The sequence below is a fragment of the Rhea pennata genome, chromosome 12 (assembly GCF_028389875.1).
Source record: "Rhea pennata isolate bPtePen1 chromosome 12, bPtePen1.pri, whole genome shotgun sequence".
Classification (NCBI taxonomy): domain Eukaryota; kingdom Metazoa; phylum Chordata; class Aves; order Rheiformes; family Rheidae; genus Rhea; species Rhea pennata.
The window spans coordinates 10,965,863-10,992,171 of record NC_084674.1 but is presented as its reverse complement, the minus strand read 5'-3'; the positions used below and the strand labels follow the sequence as shown (position 1 = coordinate 10,992,171).

The window sequence follows — 26,309 nt, the reverse complement described above, 5'->3', positions numbered from 1 at the left end:
AGGGGTTTGCAAGGGGCGGGGGGGGGCAGCGTGGGGAGGCACGGTGAGACGCTATGGGGCGGGGGGCTGTGGGGGCTGTAAGGGGTCCGGGGGGGCCGCACGCGTTGCACTGCCTGCTCTGGAGGACGAGGCCCGGTTTGGGGGGGGGGGGGTGCTGAGCCGGGCACGGCCGGGGGCCGCGGGCGCCGTCCTGCCGCGGCAGCGCCCAGCTGGGCCGGCCCCGGGGTGCCCTGCCGCCCCCGCGCTGGGCACCCGCCTTCGCCCCCGCTCGACGCCCCGCGGAGGCGGCGCTGCCAGCGGCTTCTCCGCGTCCGCAGGCGGCGGCATGACGCGAGCACCGGGAGGCGGCTGGCGGCCGCAGGGCCCCGGGTGAGGGGTGGCGGGCCGGCAGCCCCCGGCGGAGCGCCGTGGCCGGGGCAGACCGGCTGTCTCGGGGGCCGAGCTGGCGGCGGAGAAAGCGGCTCTACCTCCCGCCTCGCCTGAGGCCCCGGCGGCGGCGGCGGCTCCCGGTGCCGCCGGGCAGCGGCAGGACGGTAGGAGCCTCTCGCGGCGCTGCGCCGCCGGCCCCGAGGCGGGGGCCGCCGAGCTGGGGCTCTCCTCCCCGCAGGGCACGCGGCGGGCACCGGGCGCCGGCACCGCGGCAGCGGCGGCGGCCGCCCCTCGCTCGACCCCGAGCGGTTCAAGCGGGCCAGGCTGCGCGTGGAGAGCGCCGTCAAGGTGAGGGCCCCGCGCCGCCGGCGCCCCGACCCGCGCCGCGGCAGGCTCCCCCGCGGGCGCGCCCAGCTCTGCCGGCCCTCCCCAGCAAAAGAAGATCTTTGCGCTGCAAGGCCCCTACCCCGTGATCCGGAGCCTGCTGCGAGCCCGCGGCTGGGTGGAGACGAAGCTCTCGTGGGCGCATGAGGCGGGGTGCCGGCAGCAGCGCCTCGCCGGCGGCGGGGAGCAGGCCGGCGGCGCCGAGGCCGCGGGCGACGGCGCCGAGGAAGGTGAGGCCGGGTGGGTGCTGTCGGCGTCTCCGAGCCCCCCGCGCGGAGCACGAGTTTCCCAGGGGGAGACGAGAGCGCCGGGAAGGGGCCGCGGCTCGATGGCCACGAGGACGTGATGGCGGTGGGGCACCCCCCCCCCGTCCGCCCTGCGCAGCGCCCGCTCTCGGGCCCCTCGCCAGCCCCACGGCGCGGGCGGGCGGGCGCCGGGCTCGGCTGACTCCCGACTTTCCGCAGACGAGGAGGGCGAGGAGGAGGAGGAGCGGGATGAGGACCGCAGCGGCACCCACAGCCTCATGGTCAGCGGGGCGGGCCGGGGCGGGGGGCCGGCGGGGCAGCGGGCGGGCCGGGCCCTGGCCTCAGCCCCCTCCGGCCCGCAGTCCCAGCTGGTCCGGAACCAGCCGCCGTACTTCATCTGGACGAGCCGCCGCGACGCCGTCGACTGCTGCCGGCTCCGCAAGGACCAGGTGGTGAACCACTACGCCAAGGCGGGCTCCTTCACCACCAAGGTGGGGCGGGCGGCGGGGGGCGCGCCGGGCACTGGGCGCGGGTCCCCGCCGGCGGCGCTCAGCGCTCCCCGCCGGCGTCTCCGCCGCCCTCCCCAGGCCGGGCTCTGCCTCAACCTGCGAAACCTGCACTGGTTCGACCAGGCCGACGCGGACACGTTCTTCCCCCGCTGCTACCGGCTGGCGGCGGCGGACGAGAAGGAAGCCTTCATCGGTGAGCCCTGGCCCCGGGGGGCGCGCGGCGCGGCACGGCACGGCGCGGCGCGGCATGGCACGGCCCCGCCGCGGGGGTCCGGCCTGACGCCGCCGCTCCCGCAGAGGATTTCCGGCTCACGGCCGCTCGCGGCCTCCTCAAAGCAGCGCTGGAGAGGGCGCGGGGGCCGGGGCAGCCCCCCGGGCCCAGCGATGCCGCGGGTGAGCACCGCGCCGGTGCCGGGCTGCTGGAGGAGGCGCTGCGGGCCTGCGGCGAGCACCTGAGCAGCCTGCGGCACCAGGACATCGACGGGGCGCCCCGCTCGCCCCCGCGCGCCGCCGCCCGCTGGGACCAGTTCCTGCAGGGCTACTACCAGGTGGTGCAGTAAGTGCCGGGGCGGGGGGCCGGCGGCGGCGGGGGGCAGCCGCGGCGGCCGGCCCTGAGCGCCCGCCCGCAGCGAGCGCGCCGCGCTGGAGGCGCCCGGGGCGCTGCTGGAGCGCAGCCGGGCCGTGCTGCGGCGCCTGGCGGCCCTGCTCCCGCAGCTCGGCATGGAGGGCGACCGCAACGTCTGGATCGTGAAGCCCGGGGCCAAGTCCCGCGGCAGAGGTAGGGAGGAGCGCCCAGCGCGCCGGGGCCGGGGCCGGGGGAGGAGGCGGCGCCCAGCCGGGGCGCTCCCCGGCGCCGCTGCGGCACGGCGCCCGGCGTCGCGCAGGGATCGTCTGCCTGGCCCGGCTGGAGGAGGTGCTGCGGCTGGTGGACCGCGACGCGCTGCTGGCCAGGGACGGCAAGTGGGTGGTGCAGAAGTACGTGGAGCGGCCGCTGCTCATCTTCGGCACCAAGTTCGACGTGCGCCAGTGGTTCCTGGTGACCGACTGGAACCCGCTGACCGTCTGGTTCTACCGCGACAGCTACCTGCGCTTCTCCAGCCAGCCCTTCTCCCTGCAGAGCCTCGACACGTGAGTGCGGCGCCCGCCCCGCCGCCGCCGCCGCGCGCCCCCGCCGCCGCTGAGCCCGCTCTCTCCGCCCCAGCGCCATCCACGTCTGCAACAACGCCATCCAGAAGCGCTGCGAGAACGCGCGGGGCCGCCACCCGCAGCTGCCCGCCGACAACATGTGGTCGTCGCGGCAGTTCCAGGCCTACCTGGAGCAGCTGGGGCAGGCGCGCGCCTGGCCCGACGTCATGGTGCCCGGCATGAAGGCGGCCGTCGTGCACGCCGTGCAGGCCTCGCAGGACCTCGTGCAGTCCCGCAAGGGCAGCTTCGAGCTCTACGGCGCCGACTTTGTCTTCGGGGAGGACTTCCAGCCCTGGCTGCTGGAGATCAACGCCAGCCCCACCATGGCCGCCTCCACGGCGGTGACCAGCCGGCTCTGCGCCGGCGTCCAGCGGGACACGCTCCGCGTGGTCATCGACCGCAAGGCCGACCGCAACTGCTCTACGGGCGCCTTCGAGCTCATCTACAAGCAGGTGAGCGGGGCTGGAGGGATCCTGCCTGTGCTCAGTCCCCTGGGGCCAGGACCCGCGGCAACGTGAGGTCCACGCGGTGCTGCCTTCGGTGGACCCAGGCACGCCACTGGCAGCAGAAGAGCGAGCGCAGGGCACGAGGGCGCTTCCAGGGCGCGAGAAGCCAAAAGGCCTATAGCAGAAGTCCAGGACTACGTGTCTAAGGGACTTGTCCCCAAAGGGGGGCCCCTGGGGGCCCCCTGAGGTCCTGGCTGCTTGCTTTCGTGATGGCCTTGAGGGATGGGGTCCTTCAGCCGGGCTGCTGCTGGCCCTGGAGCTCCGGGGGGCTGGGAGAGGCGCTCCCTGCCAGCGAGGCCCTCGGTCCCCCCGCGCAGGCGCCCGTGGCTGTCCCCCACTACGTGGGCACGAAGCTCCTGGTGGAAGGCTCCCCGCTAGGAAAGCCGCTGGTGCCGCCCCCGGCCAGCCCCCGGCCCCCGGCCCCCGGCCCGGCGAGCGCCCGCGTCCGCCAGCTCCCCACGCCACCCGTCCCGGGCGCGCGGGGCTCCCGCCGGCGCCGCGCGGCCGGGCTCCCTCGGCCCCCGGAGGCGGCCCCGGCGCCCCGGCCCCCCGCCGGCACGCTGCCCCGTGAGCCGGGCACCGAGCCGGCCCGGGAGAGGCCGCGGGTGCTGCCCGACGCTGCCAGCTCCTCGGAGGGGACCACGCCGCCGCCAAACCTGCTCCGGCCCCCCGGCAAGGGCAGCGCCGCGCGGCCGGTGCCGCTCTGCCTGCAGCGCTCCCGGGCCCCGGCGGCAGGTAGGGACCGTGCAGCAGCGGCACGCAGCGGGACGGTCGGCCCTGCCAGCAGCGCCGTGCCCCGGCTCCCCTCTCCTCCCCTCCCCTCCCCAGGCTGCCCGGCGCCCCGTGGGCTCCCGCGCCTCGGCCGCCTGCCCCTGCTCGGCGGCTGCTCCGCGGCCCCGGCGCCCCTGCCGCCGCCGCGCAGCCCCCAGCCCCTCCGTGCCGCCGGGACGGCTGCGGCCCCGCTCCTCGCCTTGGACGGGTTTCGGTGCCCCATGCCTCGCCCCTGCCACGAGCCGCCGCGGAGGAGGCGCCCGGCGGCTCCCAGGCGAACGCCGGCGTGGAGGAGCGCCGAAGCCTGACACGGTGGAGCCGCGGCTCCGGAAGCGTCCCGGCCGGAGACGGCGCCGGGGCTGCGCAGCGCCTTGCTCCCACCCCAGAAAACACGCCTGTGCACGGCCCCGAGGCTCTGCCCGTCTGTGGGGCGGGAGGCGCGGGGCCCGGCGCGACGCGGCTCCCCCCTCGCCCCCGCGGCGCAACGCCGGCGCCCGCCCCGCGGCTGCGGAAAAGAAGGGAGCGGGGCGCAGCGTGGGCACGCAGCAGGCTTTAATGGGGGGGCGGCGGGGCGCCGGGCAGCCCCAGGAGGCGCAGGGTGCGCAGGAAGAAGGGGGGCGGCGGGGCCGTCAGCACGGCCGCCGGCAGCGCCAGCTCCTGCAGGTGGAGGTGCAGGGGGAGGCGGCCCCGGCGCGGCCCCGGCGCCAGCTGCAGCCGGCGCTCCAGCTCCTCGTCCAGCACCTGCATGGGGAGGGGAGCGGGGCTCAGGACGCGAGCGGGGGGTGTTTGGGGGGAGGCGGGGGACGCCCCCTCCCCACCCGCCCGCCCCGCCGTGCCGGTGGGTACCTGCGCGCGGGGCCGGGCGGCGGCGGCGGCGGGGGGCAGCAGGAAGGGCTGGCCCAGGACGCGGCCCACGCCGGCGCAGCCCTCGTGGTCGCCCAGCGCCGGGCACAGCAGCAGCGCCAGGTGCGCCAGGAGCTGCCCGGGGAAGGCTGCAGGCAAAGCGGGCACGGCGTGGGGCCGCTGCCGCCGGCACCCCCTCCGCCGCCGGCCCCCCGCCACCGGCCCCCCGCCGCCGCCACCCACCTGTCTTGGGCTGCAGCTCCAGCAGGGCGCAGCCCCCCGCCGCCCCCAGCACCCGGTAGCTCGTCTGGGTCTTCTTCACCTCCTTCCTGGCCAGGCTGCCGCGGGACGGAGCCGCCACGGGCACCACCTGCGGCCGCCGGAGCCGGCCGGCCGTCAGCCGCCGGCACTGCCGCGTCCCCCTCCCCCCCCCCCGCGCCCCCCCTGCCTCACCAAGACGGCGTCGCCCAGCCGCTGCCGGCGCAGCCCCACGCACACCCGGCCCTCGGGCTCTGCCGGGACCCCCACGGTGACAGCGCTGCGGGGACGGGCACGGGGTCAGGGCGGGGACCCCGCTCTGCCCCCCCCCCCGGCCACGGCGCGGGGGCTCACCGGTACGTGGCGGGGCAGCGGCCCCCCCTGCGCGCTCGGGCGAAGAAGCGGTGGAGGCGCTCGGTGGCGCGGCGGCAGCCGGACAGGAGGACGAGGCCGGAGCTCTCCCTGCGGGAAGCGGGGCGGCGTGCAGGCGGGGAGGGCACCCCACGCGCGTGTTCCCCCCCCCCCCCCACAGCTGCCTCCGCCCGCCACGTACCTGCCGGGGGCCTTGACCACGTGCAGCTCGGCCGGCAGGCCCAGGCGCCGGCTCAGCGCGGGCAGCAGCGCCGCCAGGCTCAGCTCCCCGCCGCCGCCTGCGACACCGGGGGGCTCAGCACCCGCCGCGGCCCCCCGCGGCCCCCCCCGGGCTCCCGGCGCGCCACTCACCGCACACGGGCAGCCCCGGCGGCTTGCTGAGCGCCAGCAGAGCTCCTGCGGGGAGGGACGGCGCCGGGGTCAGCACGGCCCCCACCGCGCCCCCCCCGTCCCATCCCGACCCCCCCCCCCCGCCCCACGCTACCTTCCCGGTGCACCACGGCAGCCTCCAGCAGCGCCAGCGTCTCCTCGGGGCCTGGCAGCCTCCCCTCGCCGGCCCAGCCCCGCCTGCGGCGCCCCGGCAGCGTGGGGGGCAGCGCCGGGGCCCCCGGCGCCTCCCCGCACCCAGACTGTGCCCCCCAACCCCCGTGCACGGCCCCACGCATGTCCCTGCCCCACAGCCCCCCACTCCCACCTTGCCCCATGCATGCCCTCCCCCCCCCTACTCCCGTGCCTGCCCCACGTGTGCCCCCCAGCACGTGTGCTGGACCCCTCGCAGGTCCCACGACAGCCACACGCCTGCCCCACGCGGGTTCCCACGTGTCCACCCTGCTCCCGCCTCCACGTGCCTCCCCCGCACACCCCCGCGTGTCCCCGCCTCCAATGCCCCCCGCCCGCTCTGCCTGCGTCCCCAACACAGCTCCCTGCACACCCACGCGCGTCCCTGCCTCAGCTCCCGCATATCCACGCGCGTCCCCGCCTCAGCTCCTGCACACCCACGCATGCCCCCCTCCTACGCAGGCGCGTCCCTGCCTCAGCTCCCACACACCCACGTGCGTCCCCGCCTCAGCTCCCGCATATCCACGCGCGTCCCCGCCTCAGCTCCCGCACATCCACGCGCGTCCCCCTCCTCACCCGACGTGCACCCTTGCCGCAGCTCCCGCACACCCACATGCATCCCCCTCCCCACCCCACGCGCGTCCCGCCGCTGCTCCCCGCACACCCCTCGCCCCACGCGTGTCCCCGCCGCGCGCTCCCGCTGACCCTGCGGCGCGCGCCAGCACGCGCCCGGCGCTTCCCCCCGCCATGGCGCCACTGCGCCTGCGCGGGGGCGGGCCCGCGGGGCCAGCTCCGCAGCGGTCATAGAGCTTAGCTTCCGGGCGCGCAGAGGGGCCGGCGGCGCGTGACCACCGGGGGCATTCTGACAGCGGCAGCCGGGCTATAGACAGCCGGAAGTGCGGGTAGAGCGGCCCGGCCCGGCGGCAGGTGGGGCGCGGCGGGGCGCGGCGGGGCGCGGCGGGGCGGGGGGTCCCGGCGCCGGGCTGTCACCGGGGGGGGGGGGTCCGCAGGCCGGGGCTGTCCGGCGACGGGGGGCCCCAGGGCTGCCACCGGCGGGTCCCGGGCCCTCAAGGGAGGGGTCCCGGGGGTACTGTCGGGGGCCGCCAGGCCTCGGGGGGTGCCCGGGCCGTCCGGGCGAACGGGGCGGTCGCAGGGTGCCCGGGCAGGGGCCCAGTGCCGCCTCCGGCCGTGTCTCCGCAGGCAGCTGGTGCCAGCACGATGGCCTCCCGCGGGGGCCCCCGCGCCGCTGGCACCGACGGCAGCGACTACCAGCACCGGGAGCGCGTGGCCTCGCACTACCAGATGAGGTAGCGTCCTGCCCCCGGGGCGCAGCCCGCCGCAGCGACCCCCGCGCGCCCACCGGGCCCCGGCGCCTCGCTGGGCCCCCCGCCGGGCTCTGCTGGGCCCCGTGCCCGCCCGCGGGCGGCTGCTCACGGCCGGTCTCTCTCTGCAGCGTGGCGCTCAAGTCCGAGATCAAGAAGCTGATCTATATGCACGTGGCCATCTGGCTGCTGCTGCTGGCCCAGATGTGTGTGGGGCACTTCAAGCTGCTGCCCCACGACCAGGTGGCCATGCCCTACCAGTGGGAGTACCCATACCTGCTCAGCATCCTCCCGTCCCTCCTGGGCCTCCTCTCCTTTCCCCGCAACAACATCAGCTACCTGGTGCTGTCTATGATCAGCACCGGCCTCTTCTCCGTGGCGCCCCTCATCTACGGCACCATGGAGATGTTCCCCATGGCCCAGCAGCTCTACCGCCATGGCAAGGCGTACCGCTTCATCTTTGGCTTCTCTGCGGTGTCCGTCATGTACCTGGTGGTGGTGGTGGCCGCGCAGGTGCACGGCTGGCAGCTCTACTACAGCAAGAAGCTCCTGGACTCCTGGTTCACCAGCACGCAGGAGAAGAAGAGGAAATGAGCGGGGCTGGGGCAGAGCGTGCACGTGTGCCGCTGCCGGCTGCAGACCTGGGGCGAGGGGGCCTGGAGCTCTGCGGCGCTGCTTTCCTGTCCTCGCCAGCCTCTGCCACCTCAGTGGGGACGTGCCGGGGGTGGTGGGAGGGACGGCGGGGGGGGCACTTGGGGCTTGCTGGCCTTGCCCAGGCTGGCAGAGCTGTGGGAACAGACAGGAGGCAGCGCCCCACGGCAGAGCGTGGGGGCTGCTTCCTCCGGCACCCTCGGGGACCAGCCTGGCTGGGGACTGGCGCAGGCGGGAGGCGCCGGGTCGCGGGGGGCTCGGGAAGGGGCGTGTGCCGGTGCCCCCTCCCCGCGTCCCCCGGCCTCGCGTGTGTAGCGATATGGAAATAAAAGAGCCGCAGAGCGTGGCCGCGTGTACGCTGCGCCCCGCGGGGCACTTTCCCACGGGGGTGGCAGTGCCGGTGCCCGCCGCAGGAAGCACCGCCGCAACCAGGTCGCGCCGCCCCGGGGGTGGCGCCCGTCGCCGCGGCGTCGGGGCGGCCGCACGTGCCGCTGGAGGAATGCGGCGGGGAGGGGCGGCGCGGGGCGGGGATCCGGCGGCGGCGGCGGCGGCGGGACGGTGCCGCGCTCGGCCATGGGGCGGCCGGAGCCCTGCGCGCTGCTGCTCGCCGCCGCCGCCGCGCTCCTCGCCGCCGCCGCTGCCGCCGCCGTCACCGTCACCCGCCTCCGGGTCTCCGCCAACTTCGTAAGCGCAGAGGGGGCCGGGCAGGGCGGCGGGGGGGGGGGGGGGTCCGGGGCGCGCTGACCGCCGTGTCTTCGCTTGCAGGAGTGCCGCGCCAGCGGTGAGTGGCACCGGCTCCGGGGCGGGCGGCGTCCCGGCCGCGGGGCACCCGGGGGCGCCGGGCGCGGGGGCGGGGGGGCGCCGGGGCATCCCCCGGGCTGCCCGGGGCTCCTGACGCCCGGGGCTCCGCCGGAGCTGCCCGGGGCGCCCGGCGCACGGCTCCCCTCTGCTCCCCGCCAGCCGACAGCACGCTGAGCAGGCCCCGGTGCCGCCGGGCCGCCCGGGCCGGGCCGCCGCTGGAGCCGCCCGCCCTGGTGCTGAGCACGGCCCGCCTGTGCCAGCCCTCGCAGCCGTGCCAGCCGTGCCTGCGGGTGCGCCTGGCCCTCCCCGCCGCAGGTACGGGCAGGGCCCCGGCGCTGGGCACCCCGGCGTGGCCGCAGGGGTGCCCCGAGCACCCGGTCTCCTCCACGGCGGGACGCGGGGCCGCCCCGGGCCGCCCGTGTCAGAGCGGGGCGTGGGGCCGGTTTCCCGCAGGGCTCGGCGGCGTCCGCGGGCTGCAGCTCAACTTCCTGGAGCTGGACTCCAACAGGGCCGGCTGGCTGCAGGTGTGGAGGCGGCGCGGGGCGCGGGGCGGCGAGCCGGTGAGTGCGGCACCCCGGGGCGGCGAGCCGGGCAGGGCGCCGGGCGCCCGTCCCGCTCAGCCCCGGCTCCCCGCAGTGGCGGCTGCAGTTCGACTGCTTCCCCGCGGAGAGCGGGCGGCAGGTCCTCGTCTCCCTGCGCACCATCCCCGACCGCGGCTTGGCCCTCAGCCGGAGCCGCCTGGTCGCCGCCGAGCCGCCGGGTGAGCAGGGCCGGGGGGGGGGGGGACCCCCCCCGTGCCCCCTGCGCCGCTCCAGGGCGCTTCGGGCTGGGACGCTGGAGCGGGGCTGAGCCGCGTGCGCTCCGCAGGACCCGCGTTCACCCACGCCTGGGTGCCCGAGGTGCGGGCTATCGAGGTGTCCGTGCCCCACGGCCCTGCCCTGATGGTGCGGCTGTGCCACCAGCTGGCCCTGGAGTGCGAGGAGCTGCCCAGGCCCTTCCACCGGCAGGTAGGTACCGGCTCCCGCCGCCCCCAGCCTCCCCCCCGTGTGTGGGGCCTGGCCGGGCTGATCCGCAGGGTCCCCACGCTCCCACTGGGCTCATGCCGCCTCCGGGCCCCGCAGGTCCTGGTGCCGGGGGGCCGGGCCGTCCTGCTGCCGTACGAGTTCCTGGTGCCCTGCCTGTGCATTGAGGTGCGTCCGTGCCCCGCGTCCCGGGGCTGGGGGGGCTCCGCTCCGCCGCAGCCCTCCGGGGAGGGGGCTCAGGCCCGCGGCGGGGGCGCCGGCAGCTCTCACGGCTCTGCCTGCCGCCCCAGGCCTCCTACCTGCACCGCGACAGCCTGCGCAGCAAGAAGTGCCCATTCCGGGAGCAGCCGGCGGCCTGTGAGTGGCAGTGGGCACACGGGGGTGGGGGGGTCCCGTCTGTGCCCCCCACCCCGGCTGACCCTGCACCCCGCAGACGGCCCCGAGCTGTGGTCCTCGGTGCGCTTCCACGACCACAGCGCCAGCGGCAAGGACCAGATGGCGATGGTGCTGAGCGCCAGCTGCCCGCTGCGCCCCCGGGCCACGCTGTGCTGGAGGGAGGCGGCCGCCGGCGCGGCGCCCTGCCACGACATCCCCAACTCCACGGCCAGCGAGGGGGAGCAGGTGAGGGGCCCCGGCGTGCGGCGTGCGGCGTCCCACGAGGATGCCGTGGGCAGGCGGCGCGGGCACGGCTCGGGCTGCAGGCGCTGACCCTCCGGCCCCGCCAGACCTACACCCTGGACGAGGTGGACGTGCACCCCCAGCTCTGCTTCAGGGTGAGTCCCCGTGGGGTGCAGCCCGGCGCGGGCGAGGGGCCGGGAGGGAAGCGGTGGCGGGCGGTGACCTGCCGCCTCCGCCCAGTTCTCCTTGGGGAACAGCAGCCACGTGGAGTGCCCCCGCCGGCCAGGTGAGCCCCTCTCCCCCTCCCCGGCTGCCGGCCCCCCGCCCCGGCGGGGCGGCGCGAGCGCGCCGTGCCGCCCGCGAGCCCCCTGCCCGCCGCAGAGACTGCCTGGAACGCGTCGGCGAGCGTCCGGGGGCCGCAGCTGCGCCTGCGCCTCGCCTCCAGCATCCCGGCCTCCTTCAGCGCGGCGCTGTGCGAGCCGCGGGGCGGGCGGTGCGAGCCCCGCTCCCCCGTCTACACGGTGACGCCGGTGAGCGCAGCCCCGGGGGGCGGCCGGGCGCCGGGGGGGCCGCCGGGGGGGCACCGCCGACGCCGTCCCCGTGCTCTTGCAGGCGCAGGGCTCTGCCCGCGGGGAGCTGGCGCTGCTGCTGCCGACGTGGCTGCCGGGCGGCTGCGTGCTGGTAAGGTGCCCGGGAGCCCCGCAGCGCGGTGCCGGCCCCCCGGCGCCCCCCGACCCGACCCCCCCACCCCGTTTCCCCCCCCGCCCCCAGGTGTGGCGCTCGGACGTGCGCTTTGCCGGGAAGCAGCTGCTCTGCCCTGACGGTGAGCGCGGGCCCCGTGGGGCTGCGGGGCCGGGGCGGGCGGGCGGGCGGGCGCCAGCCCCCCTCACCGCCCCTCTCCCAGTCTCTCGCAGGCGCGTGGGGCTGCTGGCGCCGGCGCTGGCGGCCGCCGCGCTGCTGCTGCTGCTGCTGCTGCTGCCGCCGTGCTGCGGCGCCGGCGCCCGGGCTCCAGCGGGCGGCGAGGGCGGCCGCGCGGCGCCGGGGCCGGTGCTGCTGCTGTACTCGCCCGACTCGGAGGAGCACCTGGGGCTGGTGTGCGCCTTGGCGGAGCTGCTGCGCGCCGCGCTGGGCTGCGAGGTGCGCCTGGACCTGTGGGAGGCGGGCGGCGTGGGGCGCGCCGGGGGGCTGCCCTGGCTCTACGCCCAGCGGGGCCGCGTGGGGCGCGAGCGCGGCACCGTGCTGCTGCTCTGGAGCCGCGGCAGCGCCCGGCTCTTTCGGCTGTGGCGGGGCGGCGGGGCGCCCCACGACGCCCACGACGTCTTCGGCGCCGCCATGGCCTGCCTGCACGGGGAGCTGGGGGCGGCGGGCGGCGCGGGGCGGCCCGGCGGCTGGGTGCTGGCTTACTTCAGCCGGCGCTGCAGCCCCCGCGACGTGCCGCGGCCCCTGCGGCCCCTGCCCACCTACCGCCTGCCCCGGGAGCTGCCCCGGCTCCTGGGTGCCCTGCGCGGCTCCCCCCGGGCCGCCCGCCGCCCCCAGCGCCTCCCGTGCCCGCCGCGCGAGCCGGCGGCGAGCCCCGGCGCCGCGGAGCAGCCCCCCGGCGCGGCTCACGGCACCTGAGCGCCGGGGCTGAGCCGGGCTGAGGTCGAGGCCCGGCGGGGCCACGCTGTGGCGGAGCCGCCCCGACGCCCCGGTGAGGGGCTGGGGCCCTGCGCCGAGGACGGGGCTCGGAGGGGCTTTGCCGAGGGGAAAGGCCGCGTGCGCCGCGCGGACCCCGGACATGGCGGCGGCGCAGGAGCAGGAGCCGAGTCCCCACTGGCGGGACGAGCCACGTGGAGCGGCGCCGGGCCAAGGCTGGAGGGAGCGCGGCGCCGGGGACGGCACCTGGGCACGGCGGGGCCCCGGGGGAGGCTCTGCCCCTCCTCATCCCCCCCAGCCCAGCGGCGGCTCCGTGTCCCCGCTGCCGGCGGCCGGGAGCGGGGCCGTGGGGCAGCCCGTGCCGCCGGCTCGTCGGCCCGCCGCGCGCCTGGAGCTGTGTGAGCTGGAGCAGAATAAAGGCAGTGGTTGCACCCGGCCGTGCCGTGGGTCTGGGGGGCTCCCCGAGGGGGCGGGCACGGGAAGTCCCCTCGGCCCTGCGCCCCATGGGGGGCTGGAGCCCACCTCTGCCCCCCAGGCAGAGCTGGAGCGACCCCGGGAGGCGCCGCTGGCTGCAGCCAGCACTGGCCCTTCTCCCCACCGCTGCGGTGGGCCCCTGCCCTTCCTGCGCCCCCCGTGCCCCCTTCTCCCTGCACCCCCTGGCTCTCCTGAGCCGCCATGCCATGCTATGGGGCAGGCCTGGGCCTTGTGCTGCGCTGCCGTGGGGCTGGCCCAAGCCACACACTGGGTCTTGGGGCAGCGGCTGGCCCTGTGCCATGCCGTGGGGCTGCCATGGTGGCAGGCTATTTGGCTGGTGCAGCCCTGTGCCACGCTATGGGGCTGGCCTGCACCACTACACCATAATATGGGGCAGGCCCGACCCTCTGGTGCACTGCTGTGGGGCTGGCCTGAGCCACTGGGCCAGGCTGTGGGGCAGCCCAGGCCCCATGCCCCACACTGCTATGGGGCTGGCCTGGCCCTGAGCCACACCACGGGGGTGGCCTGAGCCAGCGCGCCAGGCTCTGCGGCTGGCCCACACCCCACAGCACCATGGGGCGGACCTGAGCAGCCACAGCAGGCCCCCCCCCGCTGTGGGGCAGGCCTAGGCCCACGCCTGGCTGTGGGGCCAGCCCAGGCCCCGTGCCGAGCCGTGGGGCGGCAGGCACAGGGCCTCCCCCCAACCCGCGCCCCGTCCCATCCCGTCTCTGTCCCATCCGGGCCGGGAGGCCCCACCCCGGGGCGGTCGCCGGCGCCGCGCTAGGACCCAGGTGTCCGGGAGAGGAGCCGGAAGCAGGAGCCGGCGGCGGCGGCGGGGCTGTGGGGCGGGGGGCCGTGGGGCGCCGGGCCCCGCCATGGGGGCGCCGGGCCTGGTGCTGCTGGCGCTGGCGGCGCTGGCGGCCGGCGGGCGCTGCGCCCCCCGCGACGCCCTCGCCTGCTCCCAGGTGGGTCGGGCACACGGGGCGGCCGTGGGGCGGCCGTGGGGCGCGGAGAACCCCCCTGCCCTGACCCCCCACCGCCCTCCCCCAGGGCCTCGCCTGCCGCCTGCTCAGTAAGTGCCGGGCGCCCCGCGGCCTCGCCGCCCCCCGCGGGACCGGGGAGCCCGTGCGCCCCCCGGGACCCACGGCGCGGCCCCCCCGTCTCCCCGCAGCCGCGGACACGCTGTGCGGGCCGCGGCCGCCGGGGCCGGGCCCGGGGCTGGCGCCGGCGCGGATGCGGCTGGAGCCGGCGCTGCGCTGCGCGGGGGCCGCGGCCTGCTCGCCCTGCCTGCGCGCCCGCCTCGACCTGGCGCCGGAGCCCGGCGTGGGGCAGAGCCCCCCGCCCGCCGCCCTCCTGCTGCTCGCCGGCCACGCGTACGCCCGGTCCCGCTGCGTCGCCGCGGAGGTGCGGGCGCTCCGGCCCCCCGGGCGCCCCGGGGACACCCTGGTGCGTAGCGGTGCCGGGGGGGGGGGGGGGCGGCCCGGGGGATGTGGGGTGCGCCGTGGGGCCGGGTGCGCCGTGGGGCCCGCCGCGCCTCCATCCGTGGGTCCACAGGTGGGACGCGGGGGGCGGGCGGCGCGAGCCCCGCCGCGCGCCCCGGCGCCGGCCCGGCTCCGCAGCGCCGTGGTTTTCCTGCCCAGGGCTCGGTGACGTTCCAGTGCTTCGAGGCGGCGCCGGGCTCCGAGCTCCGCGTCACGGCGTACACCGACGCCCGCGGGCGCCGCAGCCTGAGCCGGAGCCGCCGGGTGCCAGGTGAGGAGCGCCCCGGGGGGCTGCGCCGCAACGCGCCGCGCCGGCCCGGCCCCCGCGCTGACCCCCGCCGTCCCCGCAGACTGCTCCTGGCCCGCGGCCAGGGCCAACGTCCCGCAGTGCCAAGGTGGGTGCCCGGCCCCGGCGCCCCCCCGGGGCACTCCCGGGGTGGGTGGGAGCAGGCGCCGTGCCGGCGCCGGGCGGGAGGCGTCGGGGCGCCCTGAGCCGCGTGCCGCGCAGCGCCCCGGCTGCAGGTCTCGCGCGCGCCGGAGGCGGCGGCGGCGGCGGCGGTGGTGCACGTGCAGGCGGCGGAGGCGGCGGGACGCAGCTACACCCTGCGGCTCTACCACAACCGGAGCCGCGGCGCCGGCGGCCCCGGGCGCACCGTGACGGCGGTGAGCGCCCGCCCGCCCCCCGGCCCCTCGCCCTCGCTGCCCCCCCCCTCCCCGCGCGCCCGCCGCCCCCCCGGGGGTGACGCGCGCGCCCCGCTCCCCGCTGCAGCGCGGGCCCCTGAACTACAGCCTGCCGGCGGACGAGGTGCTGCCCTGCCTCTGCCTGCAGGTAGGTGCCCGGCGGCCCCGCCCGCCCCCCCGGCGCGGCCGCCCCCGCCGCCCCCGCGCCCCGGCCCGCAGCCTCCTCTCGTCCCCCAGGTGTGGCCGGAGGCGCAGGACCCGCCGCGGGCCACCTCGTGCCCCTTCTCCCACGGTACGTTCGGCCGCGCCGTGGGGCCGGGCGGGCGGCCCCGGGGGGGTGGACGGGGTGCGCACGCCGCCGACCCCCCCCCCCCCCCGCCGCCACCACCGCCACCGCAGACGCCGAGGCCTGGGAGCGGCTCTGGGCCGGGACGCGCCTGGCGCTGCACGACGCCGGCGGCTCGCTGACCTGCTCCGTCTCGGCGCCCTGCGACCTCCCCGCCGAGCTGGTGCCCTGCTGGCGGCCGGAGCCCGGGGGGCCCTGCCAGGCCCTGCCCCACCTGCGGCAGCCCCTCGCGGCGCAGGTGAGCCCCCCCACCGCCCCACGGCGCCGCTGCTGCCACCGCCGCCGCCGCCGGGCCCCCACTGCCGCGGCTGCCCGCACCCACCCCTCTTCTCCCCGCAGGGACCCCAGGAGTTCACGGCGCTGCGGCCGCACCCCAACCTCTGCGTGCAGGTAGGGCCAGCCCCACGGCCGGCCGGCCGGCCTGCCCCCCCCGCCTGCCCGGCCTGGGCAGCCCCCCGGGCGCCTGCCGGGGCTGAGCCGCTCTCCCCGGCAGGCGTGGAGCAGCGGGCAGGTCCGGCTGACGCAGTGCCTGCGGGACCGTGAGTACCGGCGCGGGCACGGGCACGGGGAGGGCGGCGGCGGCCCGCGCCGCGGCCCCCCGCGCCCCACGGCGAGCAGCCGCCGCGCCCCGTCCGCAGGAGCCCTGCCCGGCCGCGCGGACGACGTCCTGCTGATGGAGACCCGGGGGCCCGGCGCTAACGCGTCGCTCTGCGCCCTGCAGCGGGGCGCCTGCACGCCGCTCGCCGCCTTCGCCGGCACGGTAGGGCCGGGCCCCGCGGGGCGGCCGGCGGTGCCCGCGCCGCGGCGCCCGGCTCACTCCCCACCCTCCCCACCCCCTCGCAGCGGGGCGGCCGCCCGGGGCTGCTGGAGCAGTGGCTGCGGCAGGACGTGGCGGCGGGGCAGTGCGCGCAGGTGAGCGCAGGCGGCGGGGCGGCAGCGGTGGCGCGTCCCCGCCGGCGGGTGACGGTCCCCGCGCGTGTCCCCCCCCCCCCCATCCGTCCGTCCATCCGTCCCCCCCCAGGTGTCGCGCCAGGAGAACGGCAGCGGCGTGGCGCTCTGGGCCTGCCCCCTGCACAAGTGTGAGTACCCCCCGCCGCGCCGGGGCAGCGGCGCCCGCTCGCGGGGGGCGCCCGGCGGGCGCTGAGCCCCTCTCCCGCCCGCCCCGCAGACCTGCACGCCCGCTGGGCGCTCGCCTGGCTGGCGGCGCTGCTGGGCGCCGCCTGCGTCCTGCTGCTCCTGCTGCTGCTCAAGAAGGAGGGCGCGAAAGGTGAGCGGGGGCCCCCCGCGCCCGCCCCGGCGCCCCGGCCGCGCGCAGCACCCTGCGGGCCCGCTGCAGCTCCCCAGGCGAGCGCGGCGCCGGCCGGTCCCCGTCCCCACGCCGGGGGCTGCTGCCGCCCCGCGCCGCGCCGGGTTTGGGGCAGGGGCAGGGGCGGCGGCGCTGACGGTGCGGCGCAGGCCCGCCGCGGGTCCGGCGGGCGCTGGTGCTGCACGCGGCGGAGCCGTCGGCGGAGCGGGCGGCCTGCGCGCTGGCAGCGGCCCTGCGCCCGCTGGGGCTGGCGGCGGCGGCGGCGCCGGGCGGCGGGGCGGCGGCGGCCACCTGGGGGCCGCTGCCCTGGCTGCACGCCCAGCACCGGCGGGCGCTGCGGGACGGCGACACCGTGGTGCTGCTGCTCTCTCCGGCGGCCGCCGCCGCCGCCCGCCGCTGGGACGAGGACGACGGCGACAAGGAGCAGGAGGACGGCGGGAGCGGGCCGGAAGGCGTCGAGGGCCCGGCGCCGTGCGAGGCCTTCGCGGCGGCGCTGTCGTGCGTGGTGCCGGCGCTGGCGGCGGGCGGCGGGCGCTACGTGGTGGCGTGGCTGGAGGCGGCGGTGCCGGCGGTGCCGCGGGCGCTGCGCAACCTCCCCACCTTCGCACTGCCGTCGCAGGCCACCGCCTTGCTGCGGGCGCTGGCGGTGCCCGGGCCGCGGCGGCGGCGGCGGTGGCTGGAGCCGCACGTGGCGCGCGCGGCCGCGCGGCTCCAGCGGGCGCTGGCGGCCGGCGAATAAAGCTGCGCGCGCGCTGCGTGCTCGGCGCTGCCGCTGTTGCTGCTGTCTGCGCGGCGGCCCCTTTAAGGCTCGGCGGGCCCGTCCTGGCGCGGCGGCCCCTTTAAGGCGCGGCGGCCGCTTTAAGGCGCGGTGGCGCGAGCGCGGCGCGGGTTGGCTGCAGGCTGGCTGAGGCCGGGGGGGGGGCCCTGCGTGACGTGGAGCGCTCCGCGCGCCGCCGTTGGCTGCTGGGGGCCGAGGCGGGGCGCGGCACCACGTGGGCGCGGTACCACGTGGGCGCGGCGGCAGGCGGGGCGGGGCGGCGCGAGCATGGGGCGACGGCGGCGCCCGGGGGCCGCGCGGCTGCTGCGGCTGCTGCTGCTGCTGGGCCTGACGGCCGGGGCCGGGGCCGGGGCCGGGGCCGAGGCCGAGGCCGAGCCGTGCCGTGTCTGCCGCGGCCTCGCCGACAGCTTCAGCAGGGTGCGGGGCCGCCGCGGGCCGGGCGCGGGGGGCCGCGGCTGGGGGCGGCGCGTCTGGGGGGGATATGGGGCTGCGGGGGCCCGTGGGGCTGGGGGGTACGGGGGGCGCTGGGGAGGTGGCGGGGTGGTGCCCCCCGTGGCATGGGGGAGGGGGCCGTGGGTGACACTGGCGGGGGGTGATGGAACATGTGGGGCTGGGGGACACGGCGGTGACACGGGCAGGGGGTGGCACTGGGGGGGTGACGCTGCCCGTGGGGTTGGGGACAGGGGTGACACGAGTATGGGGTGACACTGGCATGAGTGAAACAACCCGTGGGGCTGGGGGACACGGCAGTGACACGGGCAGGGGATGACACTGGTGCGGGTGACACAACCCATGGGGCTGGGGAACACTGCGGTGGCACTGTGGTGTTTGGGGTCTGGGGGCGTGGGGGGGACACGGATGACACTGAGAGGGATGACACAGCACCAGGGGCTGAGGGACACGGGTGGCATGGGCACGGCGTGACCCTGGGCGGGATGGCACAGCCCGTGAGGCCGGGGGCACACGGGTAGGAGGTGGCACTGGGGGGGGGGGGCGCCCTGGTGGGGTTCAGGGGCATGGAGGGGACGCAAGGTGACACAGACTGGGGCTGACATTGTGGGTGGCATGAGGGGACCCGGGGGGGGGGTACGGTCCGTGGTGCGGGGGTCCCGCAGGTGACACAGGCGTGGGGGGACGTGGACTGGGGAAAGAGGGGGGGAGGTCCCGGGGGCGGCGGTGCCAGAGGGCAGCTGGGGGGGGGCCCACGAGTGCCCCCCGCCGCCCCGCGCGCCCAGGGGCTGGAGCGGACGGAGCGCGAGGGCTTCGGCGGGGGCAACACGGCCTGGGAGGAGGAGAAACTGGCCAAGTACGAGCACAGGTGAGCGGCGGGGTGTGGAGGGGGCCGGGGGGGCTGCCGTGCCGGCGCCGACCCCCGCCGCCCCGCAGCGAGACCCGCCTGCTCGAGGTGCTCGAGAGCGTCTGCGCCCCGTCGGACTTCGCCTGCCACCAGCTGCTGGAGCGCGGCGAGGAGCACGTGGAGCGCTGGTGGTTTCACGAGTGAGCGCGGGGGGCCGGGGGCCGGCGCGGTGCCCCATGGCGGCCGCCTGAGCGCCCCCCCCACCCACCCCCACCCCACCCCGTGCCCACGTCCCCAGGCGGCGGCAGCACCCCGACCTGCTGCGGTGGCTGTGCGTGGACGCGCTGGCGGCGTGCTGCCCCGACGGCACCTACGGCCCCGACTGCCTGCGTGAGTGGCGGCGGGTGGGCGGCGGCAGCGGGCGGCGGGGGGGCCGCCGAGCGGGGCGTGGGGCGCGGGTGCCACTTCGCGCCCCACAGCCGGCCGCTCCGCCTGCGTGCAGCCTGCGCCGGCGGGCCCCGGCAGCCCTGCAGCGGCAACGGCAGGTGCGACGGCGACGGGACGCGCGGCGGCACCGGCCTCTGCGTGTGCAGCCCGGGCTACGGCGGGCCCTTCTGCTCCGAGTGCGGCGACGGCTACTACGAGGCGTCGCGCAACGAGAGCCGCCTCGTGTGCGCCGGTGGGTAGGGGCCGCGGCCGGATTTGGCGGTGGGAGCGCCGGGCCGGGGCGCTGCCCCGATCCGGGGCAGCCCCCCCCCCCCGCCTGCACCCACGGCCGCTCTCGCCCCGCTTGCAGAGTGCTACCGGGCCTGCGGGCGCTGCACGGGGCCGGAGGACTCCAGCTGCCTGCGCTGCAAGCGGGGCTGGGTGCTGCACGAGCACCGCTGCATCGGTGAGCCCCCGGCGCGCGGGGCGGTTTGGGGCAGGGGGAGGCCCCGGCGGCGCCGGCTCGGGGGGGGGCGCGGCGTGCCCGCCGCCCACCCGCCGTCTCCCCCGCAGACGTGGACGAGTGCGGCACGGAGATGGCGCACTGCCGAGCCAACCAGTTCTGCGTCAACACGGAGGGCTCCTATGAGTGCCGAGGTGGGAGGCGCGCGCCGGGGCGGCGGGGGGGCGTCCGCACCGCTGCCGCCCCTGCCCGGCGCCCCGCCACGCGCGTGCCGGCGCCCGCCGCAGAGCCGGCCCCCCTGCCCCAGCTGCTCGGGCGCAGCGGGCTTCGCCGGTCCCCGCTGCCGGGATCCGGCCCGTGGGCGCCCGGGGCTGGCGCCCGCCCGCCCGCGCCGGGCACCCTCAGCGCTCTGCCCTCCGCAGACTGCTCCACGGCCTGCATCGGCTGCATGGGCGCGGGGCCAGCCCGCTGCAAGAGGTGCAACAAGGGCTACCGGCGGGACGGGGCCAAGTGCCTCGGTGAGTGGCCTCCCCGCCGCCAGGCCGAGCCGTGCCGGGCCGTGCCGGGCGCTGCCCCCAGCCCGGCCCCGCCGCCCGAGCACTGCCTCCCTCTCCGCAGACGTGGACGAGTGCGCCGGCGCCGAGGAGGAGCCCGTGTGCGGCGGGGCGCAGGAGGTCTGCGAGAACATGGAGGGCAGCTACCGCTGCGTGTGCGCCCCGGGCCACGTCCGCCGGGACGGCCAGTGCGTGGAGGACAAGCCGCCCGGTACGGCCCGGGACGGGGGACGGGCTCCGGGGGAGGGTCTGCGCGCGCCCTGCCCGGCCCCTGCCCACCGGCGCCGTCCCCGCAGACGCCCCGGAGAAGGGCTTCTTCGACGACGTGACGGAGGACGAGGTGGTGGTGCTGCAGCAGATGTTCTTCGGCGTGGTGATCTGCGCCCTCGCCACGCTGGCCGCCAAGGGCGACATGGTCTTCACCGCCATCTTCATCGGGGCCGTGGCTGCCATGGCCGGCTACTGGCTCTCCGATCGCGGCGACCGCGTCCTCGACGGCTTCATGAAGGGCAGATAGCCCCGGGCATGGCCGGGGGCGGGCACGGCCCCACCGCTCGGGCCGGGGCACGGGGCTCTCGGAGCGGGGCTGGCGCCGGGCGCGGGGGGGGCCCCACCAGGTAGGAGCTCGCCTCCCCCCCCCGCCCTGCAGAAGGAGCGCGAGGGGCCTGCTCCGTCCCTCCCTCCGGGTCTCGGGCTCCCACGCGGATCCCTGCTCCCGCCGGGCGCTTCGACGCCTCCCTGCATGCCGGGGGAGGCAGTGCCGGGACGAGGCCGGCTCGGACGCCGGGGTTTTGGGGAGGGGGTGCTGGTCCCCCTCTGCCCGGCTGGTTTAGGGGTGCTGCAGTGCTGCGTGGGTCACCCTGCGGCTGGGATGTGGCGTAAGCAGAGCGCGTGGGTCCTGCCCCACGGCTGGGGGCAGCACCGGCCCCGGCTGCCTTTGGCAGGTGCAATACCTTGCTGTGCCCCCCACCCCCCCAGCCCTGCTGCCCCTCTCCCCTCCCAGCGTCTGCCCCCCCAGGCAGGGGCGGGGGGCCAAGGGGGCCCCTCGCTGCCGGGGTGCCGCACCGGCGGCCCTGCCTGCTGCATGAACGTGGCTGTTGCGCTTGTCCGTCGGGGTGTGTCCATCTGTCCGTGTTACCCATATCTCAGGAAATAAAGCTGTGCACCCCCAGCCCGGCTGCGTGGGGGGTGGGGGGGTGTCTCAGGGGCGCCGCTCTCCCAGTGGTGCCAGCAGCCCCATGCGCCAGCCAGAGCCGTGGTCCCGTGACATAAACTTTATTTCTCTTTTGGCACAAATAGACCCGGCTGAGACCAGCTCCCCGCCTCCCTGCCCCCCCAGTCCAGCCCTGCGTGCGGGGTGGCTGGTGCTGCGGGTCCCGTGCAGCCCCCCCCCCACCTCCATGCTGTGCAAAACGGGGGGCAAAAAGAAAGGAAAGGTAAAAGGGGGCCTGAAGGGGAGGGGACGGGGGGGGGCGGCTCACAGCTCGATGGTGTCGCTGGAGAGGCTGCGGGAGTCGAGCCGCGCGCCGAGCGCCAGGAAGCCGCGGCGGGCGTCGCGCTCGGCGGCGGGGCGGGCGAGGAGGGGCGCGCGGCTGGGCGCCCCGGCGGGCGGCGGGCTCTCGGGCGAGGAGAGCCCGTGGCGCCAGGGGTTCCAGCTGATGTGCAGCGAGCCGCTCTCCAGCGAGCTGGCCGAGGCGGCGGCGAGGGCGGGCGGCCGGGCCGCCGGCAGCTCCGTGAGCGAGCTGCAGCGCAGCAGCCCGCCCGAGCCCAGGACCGAGCCCGAGCCCGAGCCCGAGCCGGAGCCGGAGCGGCGCCGTGGCCGCCCGAAGAGGCCGTCGCGCAGCAGGTGCTGGCGGCACAGCGCCTGGTCGATGCTGCGGCGCAGGTCGATGGGCGACGGCGGGCGGAAGGCCAGCTCGCCCAGCGAGGCGGCCGAGCCGGGCTCCGAGCGCAGGCTGCCGCCCGGCCGCGCCACCGCCGCCGCCACCGCCGCGTTGGGGCACTTGGGGCTGAGTCCCGGCGCGGCACCGGCCGCCCAGGCCTCGTTGCTGTCCTTGAGCGCCCGTAGCGGCAGCTGCTCGGCCGCGTTGCGGATGAGGCTCTTGCTGATGTCGCTGGCGGGCGCCCGCTCGGCGCCAGCGCCGGCCCAGTCGTAGCAGTTGTTGGGGTACTCGGGCGCCGCGGCCTTGCGGCCGGCGCAGAAGTACCGCAGCGCCTTGGCCCAGCAGGAGTGCCCGGGGCCGGCGGCGGCACCGCGGCGGCACAGCGGCTCGGCGGCGGCGGCCAGCAGGGCCAGGGCCAGGGCCAGCTCGGCCACCCGCAGCCCCAGCTGGGCGGCCCAGCAGGGCCAGGAGAAGCGCCCGGGCGGCCCCGCGGCGCCCCGCAGCCACGCAGCGCCGTACAGCTGCAGCCCGCAGCAGGGCAGCCCCAGCGCCGCCGCCGCCGCCAGCGCCCCGGCGCCCCGCCGCAGCCCCGGCGCCTCGCTGCCGGGCCCCCGCAGCACCCGCCGGCACCCCCAGAGCCCCGCCAGCAGCAGCAGGGCCCCCGCGGCGCAGCCCAGCACGTGCAGCCCCAGCGCCGCCGGGCCCAGCCGGGCCGGGAGCAGGTCGGCGGCGGCCAGCGCCGCGCTCTGCACCGCCACCGCGGCCCCCAGCGCCGGGAGGCTCCGCAGCGGCGGCGGCAGCAGCCCGAGCTGCGCCAGGCGCTGCAGCCGCTGCAGCAGCGCGGCAAAGGCGCCCAGCAGCAGCGGGAAGGGCGCCGTGGCCAGCAGCAGCACGGCGCGCGGCGGCAGCCGGCCCCGCGCCCCGTAGGGGTCCAGCAGCAGGAAGGCGGCCCGCAGCACGCTGGCGGCCAGCAGTAGCCCGTGGGCGACCAGGACGTGGGGCAGGTGCGGGGGGCTCAGGGCCGGGGCGCCCAGCAGCCCGGCGAGGCAGCCCAGGCCGAGCAGCAGGAAGAGGGCGGCCGAGCCGTAGACCTGGGCGTCCCAGGCGAAGCTCAGCGCGCGCCGCAGCTCGGCCCAGCGCGGCCCCGTGCCGTTGCCCCGCGGCACGCCGCAAGCCGTGCACGGCGCGCCGGGCTCGGGCGCCGCCGGCGGCACGCCGGGGCCCCGCTCCGGCGCGGGGGGACGCGGCAGGGCTCGCTGCGTCGTCACCCGGATGAGCCCGCGGCGCCACGTGGAGGAGGGTGCCGCGGTGCTGGGGCCGGGCGGCCGCATCCCGGCGGCGTCTGTGGGGCGGGGGGGGGGGGGGGAGCAGCGGGTCACGGCGGGTGCAGGGGGTGGGGGGAGACTTTGCCAGCGCGGCGGCACGTGACTCCGGCACACGCGGCTCCGCGCCGCCGGCCGCGTGAGCCCCGCGCCCGCCCGCCGCATCCCTGCTGCTATAGCAACCCGCATCCGGCGGCGCGGGCGAGCGCAGCATCCCCGCTGCACCAGCACCCCCAGCCCCGCGGCGCCTGGCGCCCCTCGGGGCACCGCGACGGCAGGGGGTGGGGGGCGGCCTTGCCGGCCGGGGCCGCGCATCGCCGTGCCCGCTGGCAGCTCCTGGGGGCTGGCCAGGACACCCCGGGCTGGGGGGGTGGCAGGGCCCTGGCGCAGCCCCGGCCCCCGGGCAGCCCCCACCCACTGGGCATTGAGCTCTAATCCCGGCGGGCAGCAGTAGATTAGGGCCGTCGACGGGCACAATCCTGATTGAAGGTGTCACCGCGTCCCGGCCGGGTGGCCCAAGATAGCTGCCGTCACCCCCCCAGCCCCGCTGGCACCAATCCCTGGGGGGACGCCGCCCCGGCACCTCGCCAGCCCCCTGGATCCCCCCACCCACCCCACGCCCGCCGCCACCGTGGGGCTGCCAGGGAAGGGCTTCACCCACCGGGGCCCGCCTCACCTGAGCGCCTGGGGCCGGGCGTCCCTGCGGCGGGCACGGCCGCCTCTGTGGCATTCGGGGGGCTCATGGCGCCCCGGACGCGCTGCGGGGAGCCCGGCTCCTCCTCGGGCGCCGTCCCTGCAGGAGAGGGCAGAGCCGGGCGCTGGCACCCACGGGGGCCGCAGGCCATGGCCAGGGTGCAGCGGGTGCCCCGCTCCTACCTGCGTGCGGAGTCCCGGGGGCGGCCAGCGCCGCGGGGCTGGTGCTGAGGGCCGGCTGCCGGGCGGCCCCAGGCGGCCGCGTTCCTGGCGGCGCGGTGCCCGGCGGCGCGGTGCCCGGCGGGGCCCTTCGCGTGCTCCGCTGGTGGGCCGGGAGCCCCAGGGTCCAGGTCTCAGCGGTGCCCTCCGGGGCCGCCCGCCCCGCTGCCCCCGGCGTGGCGGCCCCGGTGCCAGGCAGCGAGCGCGGGTGGCCGGCGGAGGGGCCCGGCGGGACCCCACGGGCTGCCGGGCCACCGGCCTCGGCCAAACCTGGCACATGGCACGGGGCGATGGTGGACACGGTCGGCCGGGGGCTGGTGGTCCTCGCGACGGACGAGCCGTGGCCTGGTCCTAGGGAGCCACGTCCCACATCCATGGGTGCCGCCGTGGGGGGCACTGCGGTCTCCATCCGGGGGCTGCCCGGGCCCTCGGCCTCCTGTCCGTGCCAGGTGATGAAGGGCTCCTCCACGCCGTCCGGGGCCGGGCCACCGCCCCTCCAGCCAGCACTTGCCGTGGTGGCCACCGTCCCCAGCGCCTGCAGGGAGTGATCAGCCCCCCGGGGCCACGGCGGCACAGGCGTCCCGGTCACAGCCCCCGCCGGCAGCGGTCGGGACCACCGCACAGGGCCGGCGTCCGCCCAGCGCTCGCCGTCCGGGTCCCCGGCGCCGCTGAGCTCCCCGGACGTGTCCCCCGGGGGGGCTGAGTCCGGCCGGCGGCGTCCCCAGGAGGAGCTGGGGTCCCCCGCGGCCGGTACCGTCCCCCGGAGCGGGGGGCGGCCGGTCGCAGTGGGGACCCCGGCGGCCAGGAGCAGCCCCCAGGTGACGAGCCGGGCTGCGGCCATGGCGAGCGCCCGGGCTGCCCTCGGCCCTGCGGGAACAGCGGGGCGGGAGGTGAGCGGCCCCCCGGCGCCGGGCACGCGGGGGGCAGGCCGTCGCCCCACGGGCCCGTGGCACCAGCCCCGCGGGGAGCTGCACGGGGGGCTCCGCGCCCGCCCCCGGCCGAGCCCCCGGGAAGCCGCAGACAGGAGCCCGCGGCCCCGCCGTGCCGGTGCCCGCCCCCGGCCGCCCGTGCCGGTGCCCCGGCTGTCCCCGTTCCTAGGTATCCCCGGGCCGTGCCGCGTCCCGGCTGCGCCCCGCTCCCGGGTGGCCCGTCCCCGGCTGCCCCGGCTGCCGGCGCTCCTCGGCCCGGGCCGTCGCCATGCCCGGTGCCCCCGGTGCCGGTGGTCCCGGGCCCCGCTCCCGGCCCCGCTCCCTGCGCGCACCGTTCACCTTGGCGCGTCCCCGGCGCATCCGCGGGGATGCTCGGCCCGCTGCCGCCGCCGCCGCCGCCCGCGCCGCCGGGCCGGGCCGGGCCGGGCCGGGCCGGGGCCCGCGGCGGGGGCAGGGGGAGGCGGGCCGGGGGCGGCCGGGCACGCTCGGCGGCAGCACGGCCGGGCCCGCCGCCGCTGCCCCCAGCCCGCCGCACCGAGCGCGCCGGGCCGGCCCCGGGCCCCAGCGGGCCGCCCCCGCCCGCCGCCCCCCGGAGGCCCCGGGCCGGTGCCGCCGCGGCCCCCCCGCGCCCCCGCCCGCTGACCTGCCGCTGCCGGTGCCGGTGCCGCTGCCGGTGCCGGTGCCGCTGCCGGTGCCGCTGCCGGTGCCGCTGCGGCTGCCAGTGCCGCTGCCGGAGCCGCTGCCGGAGCCGCTGCCGGAGCCGCTGCCGGTGCCGGGCTCTGCGGCGCAGCGGGCGGCGGCGGCGGCCGGTCACGCGCCGCCCCGAGCCGCGGGCACCCGCGCCGGGAACCCGCCCGGCCGGGGGCGGCCCGGGCGGCGGCGGCGGCGGCGGCGGCGGCGGCGGCGGGGCCCGGGGGCAGGTCCCCGGGGCGCCGGGCGGGGGAGGCTCAGGTCTCCGTGGGGCAGAGGCAGGTCACTGCGGGGCGGTGCAGGACAGGGGCAGGTCCCCGTGGGGCTGGTGTGGGGCAGGTCAGAGGCAAGCCCTCCTGGGGCAAGGCTGGGGTGGGTGCAGGTCCGTGTGGGGCAGAGCAGGAACAGGTCCCTGTCCCCATGGGACAAGTCCCCTGTGGGGAAGTCGCCGCAGAACAAGTCATTGAGGGAGACTCTGGTTCCCCATGGGGCAGGCAGGGCAGGGCAGGTCCCCGTGGGGCAGGGCAGGTCCCCGAGGGGCAGCAGGGCAGTGCAGACCCCCCCCACCGGAGAAGGCAGCACGATGAAGCACTCGCTCTTGCTGGGGCTGTTGCGAAAGCTGGGCCCACGGCCAGGCAGCCGGCACTGCCCTCGCTGCCCCACGCCTGCCCCACGGGGACCTGCCCTGCCCTCACCCCATGCCAGGACGCTGCAGAGC

The 26,309-nt window shown here is 79.2% G+C and overlaps 7 protein-coding genes across 8 annotated transcripts; 5 read left to right on the top strand and 2 right to left on the bottom strand.

The window, feature by feature from the left end:
• Positions 1-325: 325 nt before the first annotated feature.
• TTLL3 (tubulin tyrosine ligase like 3) lies at positions 326-3,937 on the top strand. The gene is made up of 12 exons (XM_062585904.1): positions 326-369; positions 608-717; positions 828-983; positions 1,218-1,279; positions 1,361-1,489; positions 1,586-1,700; positions 1,805-2,063; positions 2,137-2,285; positions 2,392-2,635; positions 2,709-3,144; positions 3,516-3,870; positions 3,912-3,937. The coding sequence occupies exons 1-12, from the start codon at positions 326-328 to the stop codon at positions 3,935-3,937; spliced, it is 2,085 nt and encodes a 694-aa protein (XP_062441888.1).
• Positions 3,938-4,504: 567 nt separating this feature from the next.
• Positions 4,505-6,760, bottom strand: RPUSD3 (RNA pseudouridine synthase D3). 2 transcript variants are annotated; one of them, XM_062585345.1, is made up of 9 exons: positions 6,706-6,760; positions 5,927-6,009; positions 5,794-5,838; positions 5,624-5,720; positions 5,425-5,532; positions 5,266-5,350; positions 5,056-5,182; positions 4,816-4,961; positions 4,505-4,710 (listed from the first exon to the last, which is right to left on the bottom strand). In XM_062585345.1, the coding sequence occupies exons 1-9, from the start codon at positions 6,747-6,749 to the stop codon at positions 4,522-4,524; spliced, it is 924 nt and encodes a 307-aa protein (XP_062441329.1). In that variant the 5' UTR covers positions 6,750-6,760; the 3' UTR covers positions 4,505-4,521. The 2 variants fall into 2 exon arrangements, with proteins under 2 accessions (XP_062441329.1, XP_062441330.1); XM_062585346.1 differs by lacking the exon at positions 5,794-5,838.
• Positions 6,761-6,778: 18 nt separating this feature from the next.
• On the top strand, positions 6,779-8,319 carry JAGN1 (jagunal homolog 1). The gene is made up of 3 exons (XM_062585349.1): positions 6,779-6,927; positions 7,201-7,307; positions 7,454-8,319. The coding sequence occupies exons 2-3, from the start codon at positions 7,219-7,221 to the stop codon at positions 7,914-7,916; spliced, it is 552 nt and encodes a 183-aa protein (XP_062441333.1). The 5' UTR covers positions 6,779-6,927; positions 7,201-7,218; the 3' UTR covers positions 7,917-8,319.
• A 227-nt stretch (positions 8,320-8,546) lies between these two features.
• Positions 8,547-12,031, top strand: IL17RE (interleukin 17 receptor E). The gene is made up of 15 exons (XM_062585903.1): positions 8,547-8,657; positions 8,739-8,754; positions 8,934-9,089; positions 9,228-9,334; positions 9,411-9,534; positions 9,642-9,781; positions 9,896-9,964; positions 10,087-10,153; positions 10,230-10,417; positions 10,522-10,569; positions 10,655-10,700; positions 10,796-10,944; positions 11,027-11,095; positions 11,186-11,237; positions 11,319-12,031. The coding sequence occupies exons 1-15, from the start codon at positions 8,547-8,549 to the stop codon at positions 12,029-12,031; spliced, it is 2,055 nt and encodes a 684-aa protein (XP_062441887.1).
• Positions 12,032-13,362: 1,331 nt separating this feature from the next.
• Positions 13,363-17,076, top strand: IL17RC (interleukin 17 receptor C; the record flags this gene model as incomplete). Its single annotated transcript, XM_062585902.1, has 16 exons — positions 13,363-13,488; positions 13,574-13,595; positions 13,695-13,969; positions 14,164-14,275; positions 14,355-14,399; positions 14,513-14,667; positions 14,774-14,833; positions 14,923-14,977; positions 15,085-15,269; positions 15,371-15,421; positions 15,525-15,570; positions 15,670-15,791; positions 15,875-15,943; positions 16,053-16,110; positions 16,200-16,298; positions 16,487-17,076. Coding segments are annotated over 16 exons (2,070 nt in total), but the record flags the coding sequence as incomplete, so codon positions are not given.
• Positions 17,077-17,382: 306 nt separating this feature from the next.
• Positions 17,383-21,026, top strand: CRELD1 (cysteine rich with EGF like domains 1). The gene is made up of 10 exons (XM_062585348.1): positions 17,383-17,532; positions 18,351-18,433; positions 18,502-18,612; positions 18,711-18,802; positions 18,915-19,091; positions 19,209-19,304; positions 19,412-19,495; positions 19,724-19,819; positions 19,920-20,066; positions 20,152-21,026. Exons 1-10 carry the CDS (start codon positions 17,383-17,385, stop codon positions 20,370-20,372), a joined length of 1,257 nt encoding a protein of 418 aa, XP_062441332.1. The 3' UTR covers positions 20,373-21,026.
• Positions 21,027-21,314: 288 nt separating this feature from the next.
• On the bottom strand, positions 21,315-24,813 carry PRRT3 (proline rich transmembrane protein 3). The gene is made up of 4 exons (XM_062585900.1): positions 24,539-24,813; positions 23,937-24,466; positions 23,737-23,853; positions 21,315-23,080 (listed from the first exon to the last, which is right to left on the bottom strand). The coding sequence occupies exons 1-4, from the start codon at positions 24,811-24,813 to the stop codon at positions 21,333-21,335; spliced, it is 2,670 nt and encodes an 889-aa protein (XP_062441884.1). The 3' UTR covers positions 21,315-21,332.
• Positions 24,814-26,309: the final 1,496 nt, after the last annotated feature.

Coding starts and splice junctions, on each gene's coding strand:
- TTLL3 (XM_062585904.1), top strand. CDS start 326: ATGACGCGAGCACCGGGAGGCGGCTGGCGGCCGCAGGGCCCCGG. Junction 1,490..1,585: donor CGGGCTCCTTCACCACCAAG/GTGGGGCGGGCG, acceptor CGCCCTCCCCAG/GCCGGGCTCTGCCTCAACCT. Junction 1,701..1,804: donor CGAGAAGGAAGCCTTCATCG/GTGAGCCCTGGC, acceptor CCGCTCCCGCAG/AGGATTTCCGGCTCACGGCC.
- RPUSD3 (XM_062585345.1), bottom strand. CDS start 6,749: ATGGCGGGGGGAAGCGCCGGGCGCGTGCTGGCGCGCGCCGCAGG. Junction 6,010..6,705: donor GTGCTGGCGCGCGCCGCAGG/GTCAGCGGGAGC, acceptor GGGGCGCCGCAG/GCGGGGCTGGGCCGGCGAGG. Junction 5,533..5,623: donor GTGGTCAAGGCCCCCGGCAG/GTACGTGGCGGG, acceptor CGCTTCCCGCAG/GGAGAGCTCCGGCCTCGTCC.
- IL17RE (XM_062585903.1), top strand. CDS start 8,547: ATGGGGCGGCCGGAGCCCTGCGCGCTGCTGCTCGCCGCCGCCGCCGCG. Junction 9,782..9,895: donor CCAGGCCCTTCCACCGGCAG/GTAGGTACCGGC, acceptor CGGGCCCCGCAG/GTCCTGGTGCCGGGGGGCCG. Junction 10,418..10,521: donor CGGCCAGCGAGGGGGAGCAG/GTGAGGGGCCCC, acceptor CGGCCCCGCCAG/ACCTACACCCTGGACGAGGT.
- PRRT3 (XM_062585900.1), bottom strand. CDS start 24,813: ATGGCCGCAGCCCGGCTCGTCACCTGGGGGCTGCTCCTGGCCGCCGGG. Junction 24,467..24,538: donor ACCGGGACGCCTGTGCCGCC/GTGGCCCCGGGG, acceptor TGCTGGCTGGAG/GGGCGGTGGCCCGGCCCCGG. Junction 23,854..23,936: donor CCCCGGGACTCCGCACGCAG/GTAGGAGCGGGG, acceptor CCTCTCCTGCAG/GGACGGCGCCCGAGGAGGAG.
- CRELD1 (XM_062585348.1), top strand. CDS start 17,383: ATGGGGCGACGGCGGCGCCCGGGGGCCGCGCGGCTGCTGCGGCTGCTG. Junction 17,533..18,350: donor TCGCCGACAGCTTCAGCAGG/GTGCGGGGCCGC, acceptor CCGCGCGCCCAG/GGGCTGGAGCGGACGGAGCG. Junction 19,092..19,208: donor GAGCCGCCTCGTGTGCGCCG/GTGGGTAGGGGC, acceptor CCCCGCTTGCAG/AGTGCTACCGGGCCTGCGGG.
- JAGN1 (XM_062585349.1), top strand. CDS start 7,219: ATGGCCTCCCGCGGGGGCCCCCGCGCCGCTGGCACCGACGGCAGCGAC. Junction 7,308..7,453: donor GCCTCGCACTACCAGATGAG/GTAGCGTCCTGC, acceptor CTCTCTCTGCAG/CGTGGCGCTCAAGTCCGAGA.